The sequence below is a fragment of the Lactuca virosa genome, chromosome 9 (genome assembly GCF_052849685.1).
Source record: "Lactuca virosa cultivar CGN04683 chromosome 9, Lactuca_virosa_CGN04683_v6, whole genome shotgun sequence".
Taxonomy (NCBI): domain Eukaryota; kingdom Viridiplantae; phylum Streptophyta; class Magnoliopsida; order Asterales; family Asteraceae; genus Lactuca; species Lactuca virosa.
This window is the reverse complement of record NC_136434.1, coordinates 160839312-160863899: the sequence shown is the minus strand read 5'-3', so window position 1 is coordinate 160863899 and position 24588 is coordinate 160839312. Positions and strand designations below refer to the sequence as shown.

Below are 24588 nucleotides of genomic sequence, written 5' to 3'. Positions count from 1 at the left end.
CTTCATACTAAGTTGGAGTTTCTATGTCATTTGATGAAAGGGCTTAAGAACAACAGAAGTAGAACTGTACTTATCCAAAACTCAACAACAACATGGACTCTAATAACTTCGAGGGCTAAATTATACTTGATCTTTGGCATCTTACAAGTGCTAAAGTAGATTGATCTTTCTTTTTGCACTTGGAGTATTCATATCTAACTGCCAACTTGTTTACTTGATTCTAAAAAGCAGCCAACCATGAACAACCATGTTGAATTGACATAGACAGGGGATGCAATGTGCAGCCGTAAAAATGCCCTATATGCAACAAATCGGTAAATAACACAATAATACCACATAACCCCTACAAGGGTATTTTGGTCCAAATTTCCATCCACTACCTGACCGTGATTCCGAACCCCATATTAATGCTACAATTATCCCTCTATACAGCAAAATAGTAAACAACTCTAGTGATACCACATCATCCAACAACTGAGTTATTTTCGTCCAAATTCCATCAGCTATGGAGCATGCTTCCAACTACCAGATTTGTTCATCATAACAACTTGGTAGATGTAAGTTCATTCAAAATTGTTATTATTTGTTTCAATATTGTTTTGTTTTATGTTTCTGATAAGATATTACTTGATTTGTTTGTAGCATTCGACACTCAATGGTTCGCACGCACATGATCAAATGTTCTTTCCTAACCCCATTTAAGATTCTTGGGAAAGCCTGCCAAGAAACTCAGTTGGATGTCGTTAGTTATCCCGTTGATGCGATGTGTCTTCATCATGGAGCATCGTTTCATGCAGCACAATACCTGCAAAAGTAACATAAGTTTCTCTCTATCTTAATAGTTATTAGTTTTTGTTCATTTATACTAAAATTTCTAAGCATTACTAGTATGTATTGGGTTTCTTGGTGATTTTCCATTCAAACCGTGTCGTATACATTTTGGATTCTCTAATGAAGCATGTGCAAAATCCTATTGAATGTTGCTTGTTGACACCAACTACCTGCTTAAACATATAAGAAATTTCTTAAATTTGCATGAAAATAACATTATGTCTATGAATTGAACACAACTCGGTTACTTGTTTAATTTTAGGGCTTTTGCTAGGTAAGAAAAGAACACATCAACTCCAATTGTATGGATTCTCGCCTAGGTTATTTATCTTATTACTTATCCAAAAATTAGATATTTGAGTTTTATTCATCTTATTTATGTTTACTTTCTATCACAAGTTTAGTGCAACCACGTTGGCGTATTCGAGAGTGAGCTGTGTGGGCACTATGTAATCAAATAGGTGTTTGATTTTATGATGACCAGACAATATGGATTCCCGAACAGAGTAAGTACTTATTAAATATCTTTTTTCATTATGTCTGTAACAAGAAACTATCTGTTTTGTTATCCATTAGTTTTAATTTTATATTCCATATTGTTTGGTACCCTTTGGAATGACAAAACTCTCTTATAGGAAAAGGTATTGATTACGACTCTTGCTACGTGGGATATAGAATATCTGAATAATTATATGAATGATGTTGTCTAAAAGTGCATATAAGGTTAGTTGTTAATCTTTATAAGTTATAACATCCTACTTTTAGTTTAATGATTGTTAAATTCAACCATTTTGAAAATGTTAGACAAAAAACTTATTCTTTGTTGTGTTTATTTTTCTGTGAGGATGACAGATAGCTGCTAAACTTGATTATGGGACAATCCCTATGCGATGCAATAACTATTTCTTTTTTTAAATTTTTTATGTAAGTTTTATGTAGTAAGAAATGACCAAATCAATGAGTTTTTTGTGACACACAAACATGTTTATATCAATGACTAAATGGTTGGTTATTTAGCATATCCACATTAATAGAACGTATTCATTAGAACATATTTATCGTATTAAATATTTGTTTGGATGTAAGTCTCACTTTCTAGATGCTTGTGTAGGTGGTTAACCGTAAGACAGTGTAACTTTTGAATTAATATAGTTTTTTTCACAAAAAAAAAGTTTATTATAAAAAACCAGTGTTCTTTATATGACCCGGTTTTTGGGATTAGAATCGGGCTTTTATATGCTTATATGACCCGGTTCTTAGCGGTAAAACCGTGGCCTAATCTTCTTATGTGGTCCGTTTTGTCTGGTCTACTCTCTTTATATGTCCCGGTTGTTTTATAAGAACCGCATCTTTTACAAACTAATAGGAACCGGTTTTATAACCGGGTTTTATTTCTTTTCCCTCATAAGACTCGCCGGCCATAAGACCCGGTTGAAAACCGGGTTATTTAACTATTTTAACCGGGTCATATAACCCTTTTTGAATTAAATTTTAAGAAATTTGATTTTTTTAATATTTTTTTCAAAGAAAAAAAAATTATGGCCGAAAAACTAAGCGGGTGGAAAAAAAACTCAAGCCAATAAAGTCTGGACAATTGTCATGCTGGGGTGGGGGCACGTGTCAGCTCCTAGAGAGGTCACATGGCCGAATTTTCCTTTTTATTTTTCTTTTTTCTTTTAATCTTTTTGTTTTTGTCACATGTACTCTCAAAATAATTAATTTTCACTGAAAATTATCAAAATTTCGCAATTAATTACGAAAATTTCATATCATCTCGCAAGATTTTGACGATAAATAAAATCAAAACCCGCCATTTATTTTTTCAACCTTAAGGCCAAAAAATTTTCTCGCGGTTCCTACCATTTTTTGAGTTCCTATATATATATATATATATATATATATATATATATATATATATATATATATATATATATATATATATATATATATATATATATATATATATATAGGATCAGGTAGGAACTCAAAAAATGGTAGGAACCGCGAAAACAATTTTTGGCCTTAAGGTTGAAAAAATAAATAAATAAATAAATAAATAAATATATATATATATATATATATATATATATATATATATATATATGTGTGTATTTGATAATTATATTTATGGTCTCATGATTATCTGATACATACATACATACATACATATATATATATATATATATATATATATATATATATATATAATGCCGCGTGTGTGTGTATATATGTGTGTATATATATATATATATATATATATATATATATATATATATATATATATATATATATATATATATCCTAATTATTGTTAGTTTAACAGGATAGCGTAACAATTAAGTACAATGCATATCTTAAATCTTGTCTAGCATAACTCCTACGTACTTAAAGTTTCATAGGGATTTGGTCATTATAACATCTAGGTATTACCTACTCCTAGATTATCGGGCATCATATCTTTTAGACATAGATCATAGCTTAAATCTAGGCATAATATCTACATTTATACTATCCTAAGGCATTTTACTTATAACATCTAAGTATTATCTATTCCTAGACTATCATAACTCTTTGGCACAATATCATATTTTACAACCAGGCATAGTATCTATAGCTACGTTATCCTAAGACATATATCTTTAATAAATGATTTGATATTTATAACATGAACATTTTTTTTAAAACCATTTGATAAGCCTGTATTTCCCCCCCCCCCCCTTCCCCCCCCCCCCCCCCTATATTTTATAAAACGATAGAAAAAGGGGTCGTAAACTCACTTGTAAAGTGTGAAACCACTGAAGTAGGGTAGAATAAGGACTTGGGACTCGAAGATCGCCATAGGATTGATCGGACTCGAGAATATACATACTAGTAGCTAAAATGCGTAAATAACAACTTCTCTAAGATTTTAGAAAGGAATTTTGAAGTAGAGAACGAGAGAAAGGAAACAAATTGGAGTGAGGAACAATTGAGCAGCAAGAGGCTCTATTTATACCAAGTGTGCATCGCGCAAGGGAGGTGTACGTCGCGCCCTTGCGACATAGCTCCATTGCTTGCCTGGCACATGTTCGTTTCCTGCTGGTGCATCGTAACTCCTTCTAGAAGCACATGCGCGCCGCGCGTACCTCTTGCGTCAGACGCTTCTCGCAAAACTTCAAAGTTTTGTATCTCCTTCATACGAACTCTGTTTTCAATGTTCTTTATATTCACGCGTAGCTCTCAACAGGTACTGTAATTTTCCTTTAGGTTGTAATGGATAATTCTGACTTTTATTTTTAGCCCTTATTTTTAAATGATTTAATGATTTTATAAAAATCATAACTCTCTCGTACGGACTCCGATTTTGGTGTTCCTTTTACCAAATTTCCTAACTTAAAGAGTACTATGATTTTCCTTTTGGTGACTTTATCCAAAAGTCAATCATTCTCTTCGTACCGTTTGACGTTAATAGTTGTTAACTACGCGGCTGATTTTTATATTTTATGAAATTCATATTTCCTACATATGAATTCGGATTTTTATAAAATTTATATTTTTGGGATCGGGGTTACACGTACTTTCCAAATATATAGTTTGGCGCACTACATATGTAGGGTTACACGACGTACAGACGATTTTGTTGATTTTTACTATTTATCTTAATCCGAAACTTTATATATATATATATATATATATATATATATATATATATATATATATATATATATAACGTATTAAGCCTATTAAACTCGACGTTTGCCACTTTTCGTTAATAACGATCGATGCCAAAAGGCGTAATTGTTACACCTCTATCCTAACATGCAAAGGATATACAATGGGATACCTGGCATAGTGAGAAACTCACATGAATACAACTGAAAGTCCACATGCCTCAAACACAAGTCAACACTGGAGAAACCGCACGCATGTACCACCTATTAACATCCTCAGTCCAAAACTCATATCCTATCAAGTTTGACCAAAAAGTTAAAAGAGTCAAAAGCTAACTAACTAGCTCTACGCTTAGCGTATCACATACTTACCCTCAGCGTTACACTAAAAGACAAAATAGATGAATTTCTTCATCCCTACGCTCAGTGTAGCACAATGCCACGCTTAGTGTACATTGTTCACAGAAGTAACTTTTGGTTAAGCTCTTAATCTGTTGAGCCAAAATTCCTGACTTTCCAGAAGTCCAATATACTCCAAAAGGACTCATAAAAACTGAAACTTTATGGATATGCATGTCCTACATCCTTCTAGGTCAAAAATGGTGAAAGTGTGACCTTGAACCCATACATGACACCAAAACAAGTCTAAACTCCAGATCTAAAGGATAGAACACTCAAAGGACATTCAATAATGATAAAGTGGCAAGATTTATCTATATTTCTTCCATTAAAACCATACAAGGGACTCAAAGACCATAATATGAAAGATCTAGAAAGATTGAATCATAAAGTTGGGAGCTTGATGACTTACAAAAATCAACAAGTTACACAAGAAGTTGGATCTCTTCTAGAGACACTCACTCAAGCTCTAGAGAATAGTGAACTTCCCCGAACACTCTCAAAATGGCACCCACAACAAGCAAAAGGAGTGAGGAGAGGGAAATTTGAGGCTAGGGTTTCATTGTTTAGAGGATAGAGGTTGATTCATAGAAGCCTTGAAAGTTAGAGATGCTTAAATAAAGCCCAAACCCGGAATCTAGGGTTTTGTACAAACAGTGGCGCTACGCTTAGCATAGACATACCTACGCTCGGCGTAGCTCAGCTATGCTCAACGTAGGAACAGAATTCTGAAATTCATCATTTTATATTAACAAATGGCATCTCGAAAAAACAAATGTTACAATGACCGAGAAAATCAACATGCACTTTTAAAAGTTTTTTTTAGATCAGGATTCCTTGGCACACAAATTGAGACGACTAGAGAGTGACAGCATGGTGATGCCACAAGTATGACATCACCATTAGGACATGGAGAGTACATGCATTTTGACTTATAAGTCCAGCCATATTCTTCACCTTTGCTCACACTCTTCCTTCACCATCCTCTCTCCAATCAAACTCTCTCTCTCTCTCTCTCTCTCTCTAAAACCCTCTTCTCCATTACTCTTTTTCTTTCTCTCGGCTAGACACCCCCGCCCCGACCACCACCAGAGGTGGTATGTTTGACCACTGTAGAGGTTGTTGCCCCTCTTTCCCCCGCCCCTACTTCATCGAACACAACCCACAAACACCCCCTCCCTCCCTTGACCGTTGGTGATGCTTTCCCCTCGACTTCCTTGTTGTCGGCATCGAGTAAAAGACCCACGAAGGGCTCGCCAAAACTAGTGGTTGCCCCCACCCTCTTCGCTACTGTCCAACCACCACCCACCACCCCTCGTGTCTAGCTACTCAAACACAATAGCCCCCTCTCATTTTCTAGTTGCAAAGCAGCACCGATGATTTTCGAGTTCAAAGGGTTGATTTTTGAGTTCCTCACTAGAAGCCTTGTAAGTCTGGGTTTTCGTTTGGTTCAAAAAACTTCATGATCAAAGTCGAGAAATCACAACTCGATCCCCGATCTACAAATCTATCACTTATTCATGCAACTAGGGTGAGTTTTTACGACCCATTTTATTATTTTAATGCTTTCAGGGGAAGATACATACACATCTCATTTTACGATAATTTACGCTCAAATATGTGTTCATAAAGTGTTTCTTTACATTTATTGCGTTTATTTACAATTATGTCAAGTTTATTTACATTTCGTTAGGTTTATTTCCTTATTTATATTTCGTTATGTTTATCTCGTTATTTAAATACACGTCATGTCTATTTCAATTATAAATGTGTTATTATTCATACGTTTATAATTAATTTCGGCTGTTTTCATGTTTGTTCTAAGGATAGGTTGATCCAAAAAATGCAATATAATTTCATTATTTAGTAACAGTAATGTAGCTTACTTTTTAGTTTTTCGTTAATCATTTATTTATGCAATAAACTTATCGGTTGCTAACATTTTACGTATATATTACATAAAATGATAAAGAAATATCACATAAAAGGGTTAATATATTTGTTAAATGTCAAAAAAATATTATGGATATGATTTGTAAAGATAATAATGTATCTCAACTACACTGCGCGACGGTTTTATTAAAAAATGATAGGAAACAAAATACTTGACCTGGACTTCTTGAGGGTGAAGTAAGAAAAAACCACATAGCAGCCATTAATGCAGAATAGACTGACAAAACCAAAACAAAAACAAGCCACTCAAAACCACCTCCTTCTGCGGCCATAATCACATCCAGGTTATCCCAATTTCAGTCACTCATTTACCCTATAAAACTTCTTTCTCCCTACATACTATAGTACACTTCCAACCCCAACCTTCAACAAAAACCCTTCAAGCATCTCTAACTTTTGATGAAAATGGACTTATGGTCATGGATCTGTGAGTTGCCAAACTCCGACGAGTGGTCACCCGATTCCACTTCTGAACTCACCTTCCACTTGGGGAGTTCAACACCTACTGAACTCAACAAAACTCTTCAACTCAAAGCAAGAAGAAAATTCTCCTCCAACTCCGATCTATTGGCATTCACCTTTTACATTTCTTATGAAGAAAAGGCTCTCTGGGTTTCTGACACGTGTCAGGTGAACTCAGACAACCCGTTCTTGCCTCTTGTACTCCAACTCATCCAAGAAATTATCTCCCGTTCACCTACTGCTCATGATAGCATCACCACCGCATGCCCGCGTTCTCAGCTTCAGAAGCTCAAACCCGAATCGGTTTCTTGGATCCTCGACTCTCACTCCCCTGAATCCTTTTCACCCTTTTTCAATCTCATGTTCCTTGCGAGGCTGTTCTGGTTGTGTGCCTGTGACGCGCCGTCGGAGGTGGGATCTCTTTATTTCAACTCCATGCTAGCTCCCAATCTCGAAGCCTTTTCCTCTAACCCGACGCCGGTACTGCGGGCTTTCTTTGTTTCTGCCGGCATCGACGTGGAGCTCTCTATCATGCGAACGTTCGGGTACATGTTGACAAAATGGTTAATGTTAAGAGAGTCGGGCATAGGTTTACAGTTGCTAACACCGTCTTATAATAACCTTGGATTCTCCTACGCGGCGGAGACTCATGGCTTGTGGATCTTAAAAGGCTACGCGCCGCTGATGGCAATGACGCGCAGCCGCTCCAACCGGGCAAACAATGGGTATCCTGTATTTGAAGCAAAGGAGTCTGTACTAAAATACGCACTGGCCCACCAGCAGATTGAGGCAGTCATCCAATTAGAATATTCAGTTGAAGTAAAAGAAAATTTCATTCTGGTTAACGCACGTGTCGACAACATACGAATCCACATGGCAAAACTAGGGTTCAACAAGAATGATGAAAACCCTTACATGCATGAGAGACATTTTCCAAGTAGAATCCGGGTTTGGATAGGGCCAGAAGCTGGGGCAAATTATGTAACCAATTTGACCTTGGGGAAATCCACGGATAATATTGAGAAAGAGACTGAAACACAAAAGATATTGAAGGGTAGTTTTGGGAAAACCAAAGTTCCTAAGATGAAGACGATGACGAGGACCACAACAAGGACAAAGGCGAGGACATGGAGATGGGACCAAGATTCAGATGGACATGTGGCTATCTTGGACGCAACATTATGTGACAACATAACAGGTGTAGAGATGTCCATGTGGCAGCCAAATGCTGGCGATGGTGATGGTGATCAAGTTGGTCAAAGCTTTCAGAAACGATACACAGGTGCACATAGGTCGTTTACTAAATCAGGAAATTGGGTATTTGGTGAAGGGTTAGAAGGGGTGAAATGGAGATTACACAAGGAAATGGAAGGGAGTGTGTTGAAGTGGAGGATTGGTGGTCAAATTTGGGTAACTTATTTCCCGAATGAGATAAAGAGCTCATATTTCGAAACACGGTGTGTGGAGTGGTGTGATGAGGTTGATTTGCCTTTGATTCTTGGTGCCTATTAAGTTGTATGTATACATATTTGTGTTTGTAACTTTGTGTTAAGCTTATATGTGACGACACACTAGCTTGATATTGTAAACGTAAACTATGGGTGTTACACTAAACAAATTAGCTTATCTCTTCTGTGTAAATATCATAACTTAAGATGCATATCTAGAGTCCCGTTTGATAGTTTCTGTCTGGGAAAATGTTGTCTGGTAAAGTGCTGTCTGGGAAAGTTTTCTGACTGGAAAAGAAACCATGTTGTTTGATTGTACATCTGATTGACTGTGCTGAATGATGAAAAAAAGTAATAATTCAATAAAAAATAAATTAAAAAAAAGTTATTTAAAAAAATTAATAATCCAATAAAGAAAGAAAGAGGCGGGGTTTGGTGTATAATTGTCTTTCTAGCCCATTCAGCCATAAATATATGATTTTGGGGCTTTCTGTGAAAGACATATCTTACCGGGAAAGACCCCTTCTTTTGTGCAAATCAAACAGTCTTTCCGGTTCATTCAGCCAGAAAGATCTGTTTCGACCTGGAAAGATGTGTATCAAACGGGGCCTTAAGTGTATGAATTAATAAGGTTTTTTATTGTTTTATAGCTTCGGCAACTTGTAATGTGCGAAATCCATTAACAAATGTCTTCTTTTCATGTATGTTCTAAATAGTTGCATGCACTCAATGCCTATCTGTGCGACACTTAAAAAACTACAATAGGGACTAAAACAATAAAAAGCTCAAGAAAAAGAGTTAAAAGTATAAATATCACATTTTTAGAAGTTTACATTAAGGTCATCGCCTCAGCAACAACAACTATACTTAGTTTGATCTCGTATGGTCATAGGATAAAAAGGAGGTGTAATGTATGGGTGAACAATAGTATCGAAACTCCCGATCTAAACCAGCATCAAACTGAACTAGCATCATTTACGTTAATATAGGACGACGGTATTGGATACTCTAAAATCATAAAATTCGAGATTCGGTATCGTCAGTACCGGTGTTCGCCGGTGCTAGTACCGAACACCGGTACTGATACCGGTAATATTAGTTCAGTTTGATACTCAGTATCAACTTCCCACCCAATACGGTATTCGGGAATCTCAGATATCTATTTCATCCCATTCTCATCCCTAGTGCAGCGTCACCAAATTATTTTTTCTTTATTTTGGGAACGACCATATTATTAAAGGGAAAATGATCTAAGAGGGTAATAGAGTTCTCATTTTGTACATGTTTAGTCATCAATGTGTTTTTTTTTTTTTTTTTTTTTTTTTTTTTTTTTTTTTTTTAAATAAGCCCTTGAACTTTTTGTTTTCGTACGCATTTAGTCTTTATGTCCAACTACTCCAGGTTAAGTTCTCAATTTGTACACATTTGGTCCTTAATGTTGGGGTTTTTTTCAGGTTTTGCTCACGTGGCATCCTACGTGGGACATTCATTAATGAAGTGTTCTCATACATGACCCGTCTAAGAAGTGGAATCATGTGTTACCTGTTTTGGTTTTGGTAACAACATTGTACTTTTGATATTAGTAAATATTATAGTACAGTACCAACTATATTTAATATCAATATAAACTTCATTCAATATCAATACCAACTACATTACATCAGGTGAAGAATATACATTATCTATAATAATTTCAATTGTTGGAAATAGCATCCATATTCACAATAGTTGATAATATTACTACTAATAGCATAATCACACAGGCAATGACAAACTTAAGAAATTATTGACATGATAGTTTATTGGGGATTTTGTTTGTTAATTTATTAGTGATTACTAAATTAATATAAGTTCGCGACACATCTCCTTAGTACTCGCAACAGTTGCCTAATTGGAGGTCAATTTGACATGTTCTTCATCAACCTATTGCCAAAAATTTCACTTTTTACCTAGTTTCTGCAGTAATAAAAAACAAAATTAAGAAGGTAAGAAAGGTCAATTTGAAAAGAACAAAAAACTCATTTGCTGAAAATGGTCAAAATCGACATACCAAGGAATTAGGGATGACTCTAAACTTTGTTCTAGGGTGTTATATTGTCTTGAAATTGCAAATTCAAGTTGGTAGAAAGCAATCACAAAGAATTTCATTGTCTGTCATGGAGATAGATGAAACTGCAGCCAAAGACATCTTCTTTTTAGAGAAAACTAGGGCACCAACAATATTTGGCCAATTCGTGATTTAAGTGAGGAAAAAGTCATGTATGTGAACACATCATTAATGATTGTCCCATATAGGATGCTACTTGAGCAAAACCTAAATAAAATCAGTCATAAGGACTGAATGTGTACAAAAACAACAATGACTTATCTTGCAACAAAAAAACAATAAGGACTAAATGTGTACAAACTAAAAACTTAACCTAGAGTAGTCGGTCATAAGTACTAAATATGTATAAAACAATAAGTTAAACAACTTATTTTACAAGAAAAAAACAATAATGACTAAATATGTACAAAATAAGAATTATATTACCCTTTTAGATTGTTTTCCCTATTATTAAACTCTAAAACAAACAACTAGCAAAGAGCTAGCAAGAGCACTAAAGTTATAGAAAATCAAAGCATTACAAGGGGAAGACACCCAATATGCCCAGTTAATTTTTTTCTACTCCAACTAAACCAACAAAAAGACATTAAGCGGACACAATTAAATTTGAATCAATGTTTTCTTTTTTCAATAATTGTGCTTCATTTCCTAATCTCTAAATTTCCCACATTGTTGTATTCACCACTTCGGCCATCAATTGAATCTTTGATGACCTTTGGTTAGGGGAGGTAATGGATCGGTTTGATAAGTTTCGAGTAGAAATGTTTAATTAAATGGGTTTAAAATCTCAATCTAACCCAACATGTTTAAGCAACCTGATTGAAAATTCCCAACTCACATTAAACTGGTTGAAACTATTAAATTATGGATCCTAGCTAATCTTCTCTTTGACATCATTGCTATTATGCAAAGCAAGCATGAGGTCTTACTCACTCCCTGTTTGGATAAAGGATCCTTACGGTGGTAGGGCAATACCCCAAGAAGAAAATTTCCAAGGGTAGTTCAAATATCCTATTCACCGTCTAAATGGGTCATAGGCCAAATTTGTCAGAGTTATTTTTTGGGTTTGGCCTTATTCACATACTTTAGGTCAAATTTCTTTTAAAAATAGACCCCTTATGAATTAGTGTTTCTTTTAACAAGAACAATTCTCAATACTAACCAAAAACCAGCAAGAAACTGGAACAAACACAGAATCACAATTACATATTGGAAGAAGCAACCTAAGGGGTATTCAACCACTCAGTCCACAACAAAAATTACAAGATTTCTTCCTAATGACAATAGAGAAAAAAAAAGGAAAAGTGCATGTCAACTTTGTCTAAGATAACTTTAAGCGACAAAAATCTTGTTAAGAGCTTAATGGCTTAAGCTCTTACGTCCCAACTTCAGATCCATGGCCAAAATATACTCTAGAGTCATAAAGTTTTGAACTTTATGACTTTACATGCCTACTAAGAGCTTAACTCAAGGTCTTAATCCATTAAGACCTTCTACAATATGCATGGAGCAAAACTAACCAAGGGAACTTCATTTTTATGACTTAGGAGCCCTCCTAGGGCCTGAAAGGACAACTCAAATCGTCAAGAACATGCCATTCTCAAGAAGAGACATTTGGGACCAAAAAGCACATGAAATCAACACATACTCAAGATCTAGTAAACTAGCCATCAAGGTATGAACTCTATACCTTGAAATGATGGAGAAAGGTGCAAAACTTCCAGATCCAAGCTTTGTTTCAAGCTTCCAAACTTTACCACCGCCTTCTTCTTCTTTTGGAACACTCAAAAACCCACACTCAACCTTACAATGACTCCAATGAGGATAGGGTTTACAAGAGAACACATTTTTGCTAATAGAGGCTGGAAAATGGGGAAAGAATGGGACTTAAGGATGCTTAAAATACTAGCCAAACCCTAAAAACTAGGGTTTCCCAATCTGGCAAGCACGCCCAGCATAAACTAATGTACGCCCAGCGTACTAGGGCGCGCAGCGTACCACATACGCATGGCATACTCCGAAGTCCTTAAATTACAATAATGTCATTAGGGTTCCATTGCATACTTTCTTGAACTAAGGGACCAAAATGCAACATACATAAATTAAGCGAATGAAATTAGAAGTAACTTGACATCAGGATGTTACAAGATACTTTGGCTAACTCTCTAGGAAAACATTCTACCGAGTCGTTACTCTGGCCAACTCTCTAGGAAAACATTTTACCTAGCCGTTACTCTTGCCAACTCTGTAGGAAAACATTATACCTAGTTGTTACTCTCGCCAACTCTCTAGGAAACATTATACCTAGTCGTTACTTTGGTCAACTCTCTAAGAAACATTATACCTAGTTGTTACTCTGCCAATGTCCCACAGATAATATTTACACTACGTTGTTGTTACGCCCAAATCAAACGGATAATAGTAATATATTATGCAATCACTACGCTCGACTCAAACGGATAATAGTGGTATATTATGTTGCCACTATGATCGACTCAAACGGATAACAATAATATATTATGTTGTTACTCCGCTCGAATCAAACGGATAATAATAAAATATTATGTCGTCACTTCGTTCGACTCAAACGAATAATAGTGGTATGTTAAGTCGTCATTACACTCGACTCAAACAGATAATAATAATAATATATTATGCCATCATCCCGCTCGAATCAAATGGATAATAATGGTATATTATGTCATCAATATGCTTTACTCAAACAGATAATAATAATATATTATATCGACATTCCGCTCGACTTAAATGGAATATAGTGGTATATTATGCCGTCACTACGCTCGACTCAAACAGATAATAATAATATATTATGTCGTCACTACGCTAGACTCAATCAGATAATAGTAATATATTATGTCATCACTACGCTCAACTCAAACGGATAATAATAATATATTATATCGTCACTACGCTCAAACGGATAATAGTAGTATGTTATGCCGTCACTTAACTCAAATAACAGTTATATCACGACTCCGCCAATTGGCTTTACTAAGAATATCTATTTATATACAATTACATATTAATTATAATTATATAGTAAAATATTGAGACTCCATTCACGTCATGAGTATACAGTTATATAGATGATGGTTGGACTATATCCAACTAACCTACACTAAGTTCACTCTTGGTTAGCCCGCTCTTAAAAGAACTCATTCCTTAAGTATACTCCTAAGATATGGATACCAAATAGTATATAAGATGTAACGCCCGCTAAATCAGGCTAGACATTTAAGTACACGTCGTCTAAATCCCTAAAATATAAATTTCGTAGAAATCTGACTCCGTGTGAATTATATATGATTTTTATAAGATAAAAAAGTCAGTTGCGTACAAGAATGTGTGACGTAAGCTACAAAGAAAATGGTTGACTTTTAGCCAAAGTCACCAAAAGGACAATCATAGTACTCTTTAAGATAGGAATTTTGAGAAAAAGAATATCAAAAATGAAGTTTGTACGAGAGAGTTATGATTTTAGCAAAATCTTTTAATCTTATAAAAATAGGGACAAAAATAAATTCAAAATTAGCTGATGGAGTCTAAAGGTAAGTTGTAGGTCTCGTCAAGAGCGTTCCAGAGATATAAAGAACGTCAAAAATGGAGTCTGTATGAAGAAGTTATGGAATTTACAAAATCTGCTATTTGCACCCCGTGTAGTGCGCGCTAGGTGCACGTCGGGTGTACGACGCACGCTTCTAGAAGGTGAAAACGCAGACCACAGAGAGGCCGACACGTGACACAAAAAGGCTGGGGAGACGTCGCCTTAAAATGCGCATAATGCACCCCTTTTGTGCTGACGTGCTTATCCAAGTATTATTGTACTTTCATTGCTATCCAAGTACTTTTGTACTGACGTGTTTACCCAAAATGTTATCATACTGACGACAGAGATCCTTTAGGAAATATCTCTCGAGATCACCATACTAGGATTAGAAAGTAAGGATAACAAGAATGAGGTAATGGGGACATTTGAATGCTGAAGAATATATAATTATAGATTATAATATTGTGTGTTCAAAACCCTACGTATCTCACCAGGTTTCCCAACCTGACCCACTCAGTTAATTTGTATCACAGATATCGATGCGGAGATACATTACACTGAGAGATTAAAGGAGATGTAGATCATTATTGTAAATTAATGTAAGTTTTGTTTATGTTTATGTTTTGTATCAGTTATGACATCCAAAGTTTTAAAAGAATATCAATATTGAATGTTTGTTTGGAAATGTTTAATGTTAATATTATCTCACATTGAAATAATACTTTTTGGGACCAATTCCGCAACAAAATAAATACACTGTTTTAAAATAAGCGTAAAAAACTATTTAAAATGACCGTAAATTTGGGGATGTTACATTTAGTATCAGAGCATTAGTTTAAGCGAACTAGAAATTTTAGGGAATTTCTAGACTTAAACTTAGAATGCTAAGCAATGATTGTGAGATGTATGTCTATTATATTTTAGGTAGTACACCTGAATTGACACAAGCACTAGCTTACTTTAGGATAAGATGACTAATTTGCTTTTATATGCTATATAATCTATAGAATAACATGACTTAGGTTGTCTATTTAGATTACTTTAAGGTCTATTGCCAACCTAGAATTAGGAAATTTTATGTGTTCAGGTTTCTAAACGTTAAATTACGGTATTAGAACTGACATATAACTTTTCGGAATAATAAGGAGGATTATGTGTATAAGTTTTCTCTATCTATATTCTCGTCTCGGTACTCTAAACACCGTTTTGGTATCTAGAACTTCATAGTAAGAACTCGTAGTGGATTAGGAAAATGTAATGGGAATCAGCAGCTTGAGCCCCCTGTAGTCAAACGTGCACCTGGAGCAGTACCAGTAGTTGAACCTATCACAATTGTAACGACCCAAAAATCAAGGGTAAAATTTTCATTTTTGAGATAGCCAAAAAATTGATACCATTTATTTCAAACATCTCAAGTCACCTTTAAGTAAAACATATATCAGAGTTCATCCCAAAATCATTCATTGCGGAAATCATAGGTGTGTGCACTGCGATCAATCCGAGCCCTTCTTTTCCAAATCGATGATACCTGAAAGCAAAACTGCAAACCGTAAGCACGAAGCTTAGTGAGTCCCCCAGAGCATACCCCACACACAATCCACATAACACATATCGTATTAGCTATAAAAGTTATCTCTACCACATAATCCATGCATACGAACATATAAAGAAGCCATGGAAACCCTCCAGGGTCTTACACCTAGTGCCACGGGAACCCCCACGTGGTCGTATCTGCCATGGGAACCCCCACATGGTCTTTCTGCCTTGGGAACCCCCACAAGGTCTTCACTACCAAACAAGACATAATGCAAACTATACATACAAACATATGAGCTAAAGATACATACATATAAGGATGCCCTGGAAACCCTCCAAGGTCTTACATCGGGTGCCACTGGAACCCCGAAGTGGTCTTAGCCCACTGCCATGGGAAACCCCACATCGTCTTAGCCTGGAAAGCCATGGGAACCCCCACATGGTCTTAGCCTAGAAAGCCATGGGAACCCCCACATGGTCCTATATCCAACTGCCTTGGGAACCCCCCGGGGTCTTCCATGCAAGTATCACAAAGACAACTGGCATACCAAATACTACACAATCAACTAGCATACTGCATATATAACTATTTGACATGGGAACCCCCGCATGGTCTTCACATAAATACAGAATGTATCAAAAGCACATTTGCAACAATCATCACAACTAAATAAATGGGCCGGCCTTGGTGCCTTAGACCCATTGGTATGGTGAGAAGACTCACCTCGCACTGCAGAAGCTTCCCGCATGAATTCCTTAACTGCTGCCCCGCCAGCTTCCCTAGCTGTCACTACCAATCAAAATACCCAGTTAGCAATTGGGTCCCACACCATAATCATTTATCCATGCATGGGGGTAAAATGACCATTCTACCCCTGGCCTAGTATGATCCAAAACTAAGGCCCAAACCCAAAACAAAAGCCCAACACTATAAAGCCCATAAATCCATCAATGGCCTAACTTTCCAAATTGGGCCCAAACCTTTCCAATGTGCCTTATCCTAAAGCCCAATACTTTCCCTAGTCTATAATCTTGTTTCCAGTTGGCCCACGCAGGCCCACAACAACCTAGTCCAAGAATTGGCCCAAACCGAGGCCCATAATGCGAAGTTCATTTCTATATTGGACCACAAGGCCCAATATGCCCAACTATTCCATTATTGGCCCAAAGATACATCCAGGCCCAACTATCAGCAATTCCAGGCCCAAAACCATTAGGGCCTAAAGGTCCGAAGTCCACAAAGGCCCAAGTCCTCCTGAGAGCGTACGCCCAACGTACCTCTTCTGTACGCTTAGCGTACTGGGCAAAAGGGTTGTACGCGCAGCGTACCACCTGGTACGCCCAGCGTACAAACGGCTGATGCACAAAATCCATTAAGTGCTTAATGCTTCAAACCAAGGGACCAAAGTACAGATCTGAGCTCTACCTAACGTCTTAATCCATAAAGTCACTGACTTGGTGACTTATATGACCCACATGAACCCAAAATCAAATTATATCAATCTACTTCCATGAAAATGGCGATAACTCTTGCATTAACCCATTAAGACCTCCAAGATGGCAACTTTCTGCCTTAGGGACTTAGTTAGCACCAAGGGTGGCAACCCTAAGCCTAAAAACGGATTTGGAACTATAAAGCTCCATTCTTGGGACCAAAAAGATCCAAAAACCTCAACATAATAGACCTAAGCATTCAATGGTCAAGTTCAGAGCTTTATACCTTCATCAAGCTAAAAATGAGTAACAAAAGCCAGATCCATAAGCTTCTTGTTGATCTCCATCTTCGCATCTAACTCCACCTTCTTGAAAATGGGCCAAACACTCCAAAAATGGACTCCATAAGCTCAAAATGCCACCATGGATGATATATGACGATTTTTAGGGTTTAGAGGGGTGGAGGCTGAAGATATTAGGGTTAGGTTATGAGATAAGGAGCTTAAATAGGGTCCAAGACCCTAAAATAGGGTTCTGATCTGACTAGAGTACGCCCAGCGTACATATGGTACGCCCAACGTACTCCAGGGGAACATTCGCGACCATCCTGGTCAGTACGCCCAGCGTAATCTAAGGTACGATCAACGTACTACCTTCTTCACTAGTACACCCCGCGTACACTTTGTGTACGCCCCGTGTACTCGGCTAAGCCTGAAAAACCACGAAACTTCCGAAGGCCATAACTTCTTCATTATAAGCCCAATTCCGACGATTCTTATATCCACGGAAAGGTGACGAGAAGCCCTACACTTCTAACAACTCAAACCTTTCTTAAAACCTTCCAAACAAAAATCCATTTTCCACAAAAGCCCGAACTGCCACTTACCGAAATATCCCTAGGCTCCAAAACACGAACCGACCACCCGGATCATTTCTAATACATCACCCGCACCAATTGGGACTAGATCTTACTTTCTCAAAGGCCATAATCCTTATAATGGCCGACGTTCGAGCCACAGCCTCAGACTAAGGATTGATTCAGAACAGGGCGTTACAACTCTCCCCCACTTAAATTAGACTTCGTCCTCGAAGTCATGCATCACCAACCCCGACACACCAGACAACCTGAGCAACACCGCCACAAACCCGAGAATACCACAAACTTCCCAAGGCAAATGAAACCAACCTTCATAGGGTTCTAGAACCCAAAGATGAACGAATTCCTTGCAACCTGATCACATCTGCCCCATCTGAAATCTGAAGTTTCGAGATGGTCTGTCTCCCTGACAGACTGTCCACATCGAATCATCATCGAACTGACTCCTCAAGAATACTAGCCTAAATAGAATACTTTCCACTCGTGATACCTTGAGGCTTCCAAAAGGAAAAAATCATCGGTCAACTGCGACTACCGAATAATAAGCAATTCCACACATGGACCCCTGAATCACTGAAGTCGCTCCAATTCCTCTTGCTGCTACATAGCTACTTTTCCTGAAGAACAATCGCGACCTCCCTGGCTCCGACTGGTTTGTCAACTGTCCGGAACACCGGACGCCTACCCGATTGCTGAACCGACTAGCAACCACACACTTGCCCCACGCGACCTCCGAAGCGACCTCGTCTAGCCGTAGTTGCCCTACCACCACTCATGACTCTGCCAATCCTTCTGACACATCCAATCATCGTACCCTGACAACCTGTCGCCACTGAATCCAATACAATAGTGCGCGCTATCCGAATACGGTAGTCTCTCACCATTCCCAGTCTCCCTCGTCCTGTCGTTTCCTGATTACATCATACCGTGGCCCTATTACTGATGAAACCAGCCCGAGACACATCATGATGGCTTAAGCTACCATCGACAAACTCATTCATTACCCTAGTATCCTGCATTTGATGCCCTTGGCATCCTTATGCTCCCAAATCTCGTCTCACTGAAATAAAATCCTGTACTGAATATACGCGAACCCCGATTCAGAATCCTTTCCGAAACGAGTCGATACCCCGCTACTACCTCGAGATCCATAATGCACCATAACTTCTGACATCCCTTACTTGACTGATGAATAGATACCCTTAGTCGTTTCCCTGAGACTACCAGTCTCGTACCCGGTCCAACCACCAGGTTCCCAAGAGATCAAATATCAGGACTACCCAGCCGTAGCCCTACTGCGTCACGTACCACTTATCCACAAGATCCTGCAACTCAAGATCCAAACCCTTGACTCAACAGTCTCTACCAGTTCCCTTCCGAATTCCCATAACCATTCGGGCTCGCCCACGGATAACCGATCGAATAATCACCTCCGATCCTAATGCTACTTAAGCTATGGCTTCCCCACAACCTTTCGAACTGATCTATCCTAGCCCCAATCTCCCGAAAGAATTCGTGAATGCTACGGGTACCCCCGTACTCTTACAACACTTCCCATGCTATCCGATCATTAGTGAATGCTACAGCTCCCCCGTAGTCTTACAACACTTTCACCCCGACTGTCCATTAGCGAACGTTACGGCTCCCCCCCGTAGTCTTACAACACTTTCATACTACATGATCGTTGCCCATGGCCCTATTGCTCACCTATCAATCCGAACACATCTCAACGTTGAGCACCCACGCGGTCTATCGTCCCAACTGAACTCAAATACTGGTTGGAACACTACCTGGTTCCCTCCCCCGAAGCCTGCTATAAGATCTCAAGAAGACGTGATCCAGATGTTGGGGAGTTTCCCGAACTCCCATCCCCCGATATCCTATATTCAATCAGTCCCTAAATCCGCCTTGCTTCCCCCAATGGGGATGTGAAACGCATCCTCGTCTCACACTCGCTTCCATCCTAGATATCTGAATGATTCTCCCCCACTTAGATTCAACTAAGTCCGCTCGGCACATGAGAATTGAAGGATTTCTCCAAACCCTCTCTCATCCCAATGGTCAATCTGCTGACGGCCGGTGCCTAACAAAGCTAGAGCACCATGAATAACCCTTCCCAAAACAACACAACTTCCGAAAACCATCTAGCATCTCTTGAATTCCCAACCGTATCAATGAATTCAGATGCTTAAAATGGTATCACACTGAGGTCTTGCTGACCAAAGAACAGATGGTCTAACCAAAACCTCAGCAACAATTCTCTCTTCCCTTGGTAATCCCGAGTGTTCTTCTAAACACAATACTCAGGCTACTGAAAACTAGTCATAACTCCCCTATACCATCCCTTGAACCAACCCCGAGACAACTGGAGCCGTTGCACTCCCTACTCCTCCCTAATCGTCAGGTAGTCGACTTCCTTGTCACCCACCTGCCCTTAACGACAATATGACGGACTTGCGCTCCCTATGGGCAGTCCCTGCTGACGTGGCCAAACCTGCTACACCTGTAGCAACCCAGATCACCATTCCAAAATGATGCAAATCCTTGATATCCACGCGAAGGAATCCCGACCACCTCCTTCTGTGTTACCTCGTCTGCCCTGAGGGCATGGTGTAACTCTTCTTTCCGATCCCAATGACAATCCAACCCCTTGGAACGAACTGTTGGATATAGTGTCTAAGTCCATAACTATATTTGGTATGTACTTGACCCGACCCGGCATGGTCCATTTGGGTTGCACTTCACCCGAACAATTTATGGATAATCGTTTGAGAATAGTATAAGTTATGATTTATTAATATATTATAAATCCTAATATATTAATATAAAATCATATTATTTAATTAGTATTGATCTATAATTAATTTAGAATTAATTTAGAGATCAAAAGTATGACTAATTAAATATGGGCTCTTGTATTTATATAGTGTGGGCTAATGCTTATTTGGAATGGGCTAGGCTTGCATGGAAAGTCCATGGATACTCCATGGAGCTTTAACCCATGGATCTCATGGAAATGAAAAGACATGGGTATTAGGGTTTACATGGATGTAACCCTAATCCACCACACTATATAAAGGAGGCTTTGGTTCTTGAAATTGCACTAGTTGATGTGTGTAAACCAAGAGGGCCGATTTCAAGAAGTTTGTGACTATTCTCTCAAGTTTCCAAGTTTTTTGGTGATTTGTGACTTCCATTTGAGGCATCCACATTATTGGTGCTAGGCTCTCAAACTCCAAGCAATCAACTACTACTACAAGGTAAGTAATTCTACTAGTTTTATTTGATTCAAGTATCCCATGCCATGCTAGTTAGGATAAGAACCTTGAAAAAATAATTATTTGCATGTATCTTAGTCAAACATAGATCCAAGGTTTCTAGGGTTGCATGTACACCATAGGAGTGTTAAAATGCTCAAAACCCCATCAGTGGTATCAGAGCCTGGTTTGTTTATTTGATACTTGATGCAAAAAAAAAAAATTGAAAATCGAAGTTTTGTTCAAAAGCTTGTATCAAAATTTCAAGTTTTGTATATGTACTTACGATTCTTGAAATTTTGATATGAACACTCATAAACATATGAGTTTAGAAGATCATAGAAATTATGTGCTAATAATTGATTAGATTAATTCTTGATCTTTATGTGTTTTAATGGAGTCCATAACTAATTCTTAAGTTATGGATAACCAAAAGTCACATTTATGCATAACCATTAAAAGAACACATATGTTACAAAAAATGAAGAGTCTTCATTTTTAATAACCATTAACTCATAAGTTATGAGAAATGAAAAGTTTTGAAAGTTTACAAAACTTGCCCTCAAGTTTTGGAACATGTAAAGTCATATTAAAAACTTTAGTTCCAACCCCTAGAATTTTAAAAGTTAAAATTCAACCCTTATACTTTATAATATTATAAGTTTAATAATATTTATATATGTATAAGATCAAGTCGTCTTACCGCTAGTACGCCTCATTCACGAAGCCGGTCTATAAGGGGGTATAAGGTTGTTGCCTATAAAATAGCAACTTAATGGGTGTCCACTCTCACCCACCGCTTCCTTGATCGGTGGAGGGTCGTTAGCCGAACGGGTAGGACAAGGACTTATAAATTCTCATTAAAAGTATAATGATAATACTAAAGTAACTAAACTTTATTGAATTCCCAATCTTAGTTATTTTAGGAAAATGTGAATAAGGTGCTAATCCATGAAATTACACTTTACACTTTGTTTAAGTCGTTAGTAGAGCGTGTGTGGTTAACCGGCACACTAACTTGAACTTAACAAGGTAGGTAAAGGGTGACTTAATGTTTATCATAGTATCGATGGAGCGTGTGTGGTTAACCGGCACATCGATTGAGGGGTAATACATTAAGGGTACCAAGTAATTTGCATGGTTACTTCACACCTTGTTTTGTGATCCTCGGCATCCCAGTCACAAAACTTGAAGGACACACTCGAGATTGAAACATGCCATTGAAGAAAGTTCAATGAATCTCAAAGAATCTAGGAGTTTCTAAACCAATTAAAACCTAATTAAATATTTCGTTTTTCATGGTGGAAATTGGTGAATCGTCATTCACCTACCTTCAAATATCTTATAGCTTAGATTACGGCATCCCTCTTCTAAGTTATAAAATATTGTGTTGGGTCCTATCCTTAATATTACATTTGGGTGTTTTGTTAAGGACTATCTCTATATCTAATCTAATCTATTCCCTCTTCTTTTCAGATGTCTTCCAATAACAATGCTTCTGGCTCAAACCCTACTAGCTCCTTCTCTCTCATGAATCTTTGTGGGAGAGTCATCTTTGATGGGTCCAACTTTACAGATTGGATCAGAAACATCAGGATGGTCACTCGGTATGAGAACAAAGAATATGTTCTCGACAAGTAGCTGAAGGTACCCGAGCCAACTGCTACTCCTGAAGAGCTTGCTGAATATGAGGTACATGAAAGAGATGCTACAAAAGTGGCATGCATCATGATGGCCACCATGACAGCCGAGCTCCAAAAGTCCTATGAGGACTATTATCCTTTTGAGATGCACCAGGACTTGATGGACCGCTACCATCAAAGTGCTCGTCAAGAGCTATATGAAATAATCTCCTCCATGATAACAACCTGAATGAAGGATGTGAACCCATCACGGGCCACATGCAGAAAATGCAAAGGTATGTGGACCGTTTACTGAAGCTGAATGTGAACTTCCCTGAGGAGTTAGCAATAGACATCATTTTGCACTCCTTGCCATCGTGTTATGATCAATTCCGCATGACATATCACATGAACAAGGAAGAAGTCACCCTCAGCAAACTTCAAGGACTCTTGAAGACCGCCGAAAATGGTCTAAAGGGTAAGTCGGTTGTTACTACTCCTACTCCTACTCCAACTGCGGCCAATGTCTTGGCAATCGGGCATGGCAAAGGGAAGAAGAGAAAGAACCCTTCTAAGGGTACCAAGGGTAAGACCCTTGAAGGCTCCTCTTCAAGCAAAACCAAGAAAGGTTTTGTCACTCCTTCTGCTAACCCTAATGAGGCTGAATGCTTCTATTGCCATGAAAAGTCGCACTGGAAGCGAAACTGCCCAAAGTACCAGCAAGATTTGAAGGATGGGAAAGTAAAACCCAACCATGCAGGTATATACACTATATTGTCTAATAACTCACCTCATTCTAAGTCTTGGGTCCTTGATACAGGTTGTGGTATTCACATATGTTGTGATTTGCAGGGACTAAAAAGAAGTGAGAATATGGAGCACGGAAAGATAAACTTGATCATGGGAAACAGGAAAGCTTCACCTGTCACCAAGATAGGAGTTTATTCCTTAGTGCTAAATAGTGGGTTTACATTAGATTTGAATAAATGTTATTATTCGCCAGAAATGGAAAGAAATGTTATTTCCTTTCATACATTGTATAAACAAGGTTTTACCTTTTATTTTGATAATAATAATGGTAGTATTGATGCTTTCTTTAATAATGTTCTTTATTTTAAAGCATTACCTTGTGATGGCGTGTATGAAACTGTATCTGTTGTAGATAATCTAGGAAATAATGTATTGTGTATTAACTCTTCCACTAGCTTAGATAAAGCATCCTTATGGCATTGTCGTCTTGGACATTTAAGCAAGAAACGCATAGGCCAACTCCAAAAGGATGGAGTCTTGGAGTCATTTGACCTAAAGTCAGATGATAGTTGTGAATCTTGTTTGCTTGGTAAAATGACAAAGTCACCTTTTACTGGCAATTGTGCTAGGGGTGAAGGTTTGTTGGACCTCATACACACGGGTGTGTGTGGACCCTTCAGAACCGCCACAAGAG

At 37.9% G+C, this 24588-nt stretch overlaps 1 protein-coding gene and 1 long non-coding RNA gene across 2 annotated transcripts; both read left to right on the top strand.

Moving 5' to 3' along the window:
* The first annotated feature begins 468 nt into the window (after positions 1–468).
* Positions 469–1554, top strand: LOC145136487 (uncharacterized). Its single transcript, XR_013720485.1, has 4 exons — positions 469–557; positions 643–813; positions 1236–1337; positions 1467–1554. It is a non-coding gene; the product is annotated as an uncharacterized LOC145136487 (long non-coding RNA).
* A 5531-nt stretch (positions 1555–7085) lies between these two features.
* On the top strand, positions 7086–8976 carry LOC145137442 (uncharacterized). The gene has a single exon (XM_079071575.1). It carries the CDS (start codon positions 7233–7235, stop codon positions 8805–8807), a length of 1575 nt encoding a protein of 524 aa, XP_078927701.1. The 5' UTR covers positions 7086–7232; the 3' UTR covers positions 8808–8976.
* Positions 8977–24588: the final 15612 nt, after the last annotated feature.

Coding starts and splice junctions, on each gene's coding strand:
- LOC145137442 (XM_079071575.1), top strand. CDS start 7,233: ATGAAAATGGACTTATGGTCATGGATCTGTGAGTTGCCAAACTCCGAC.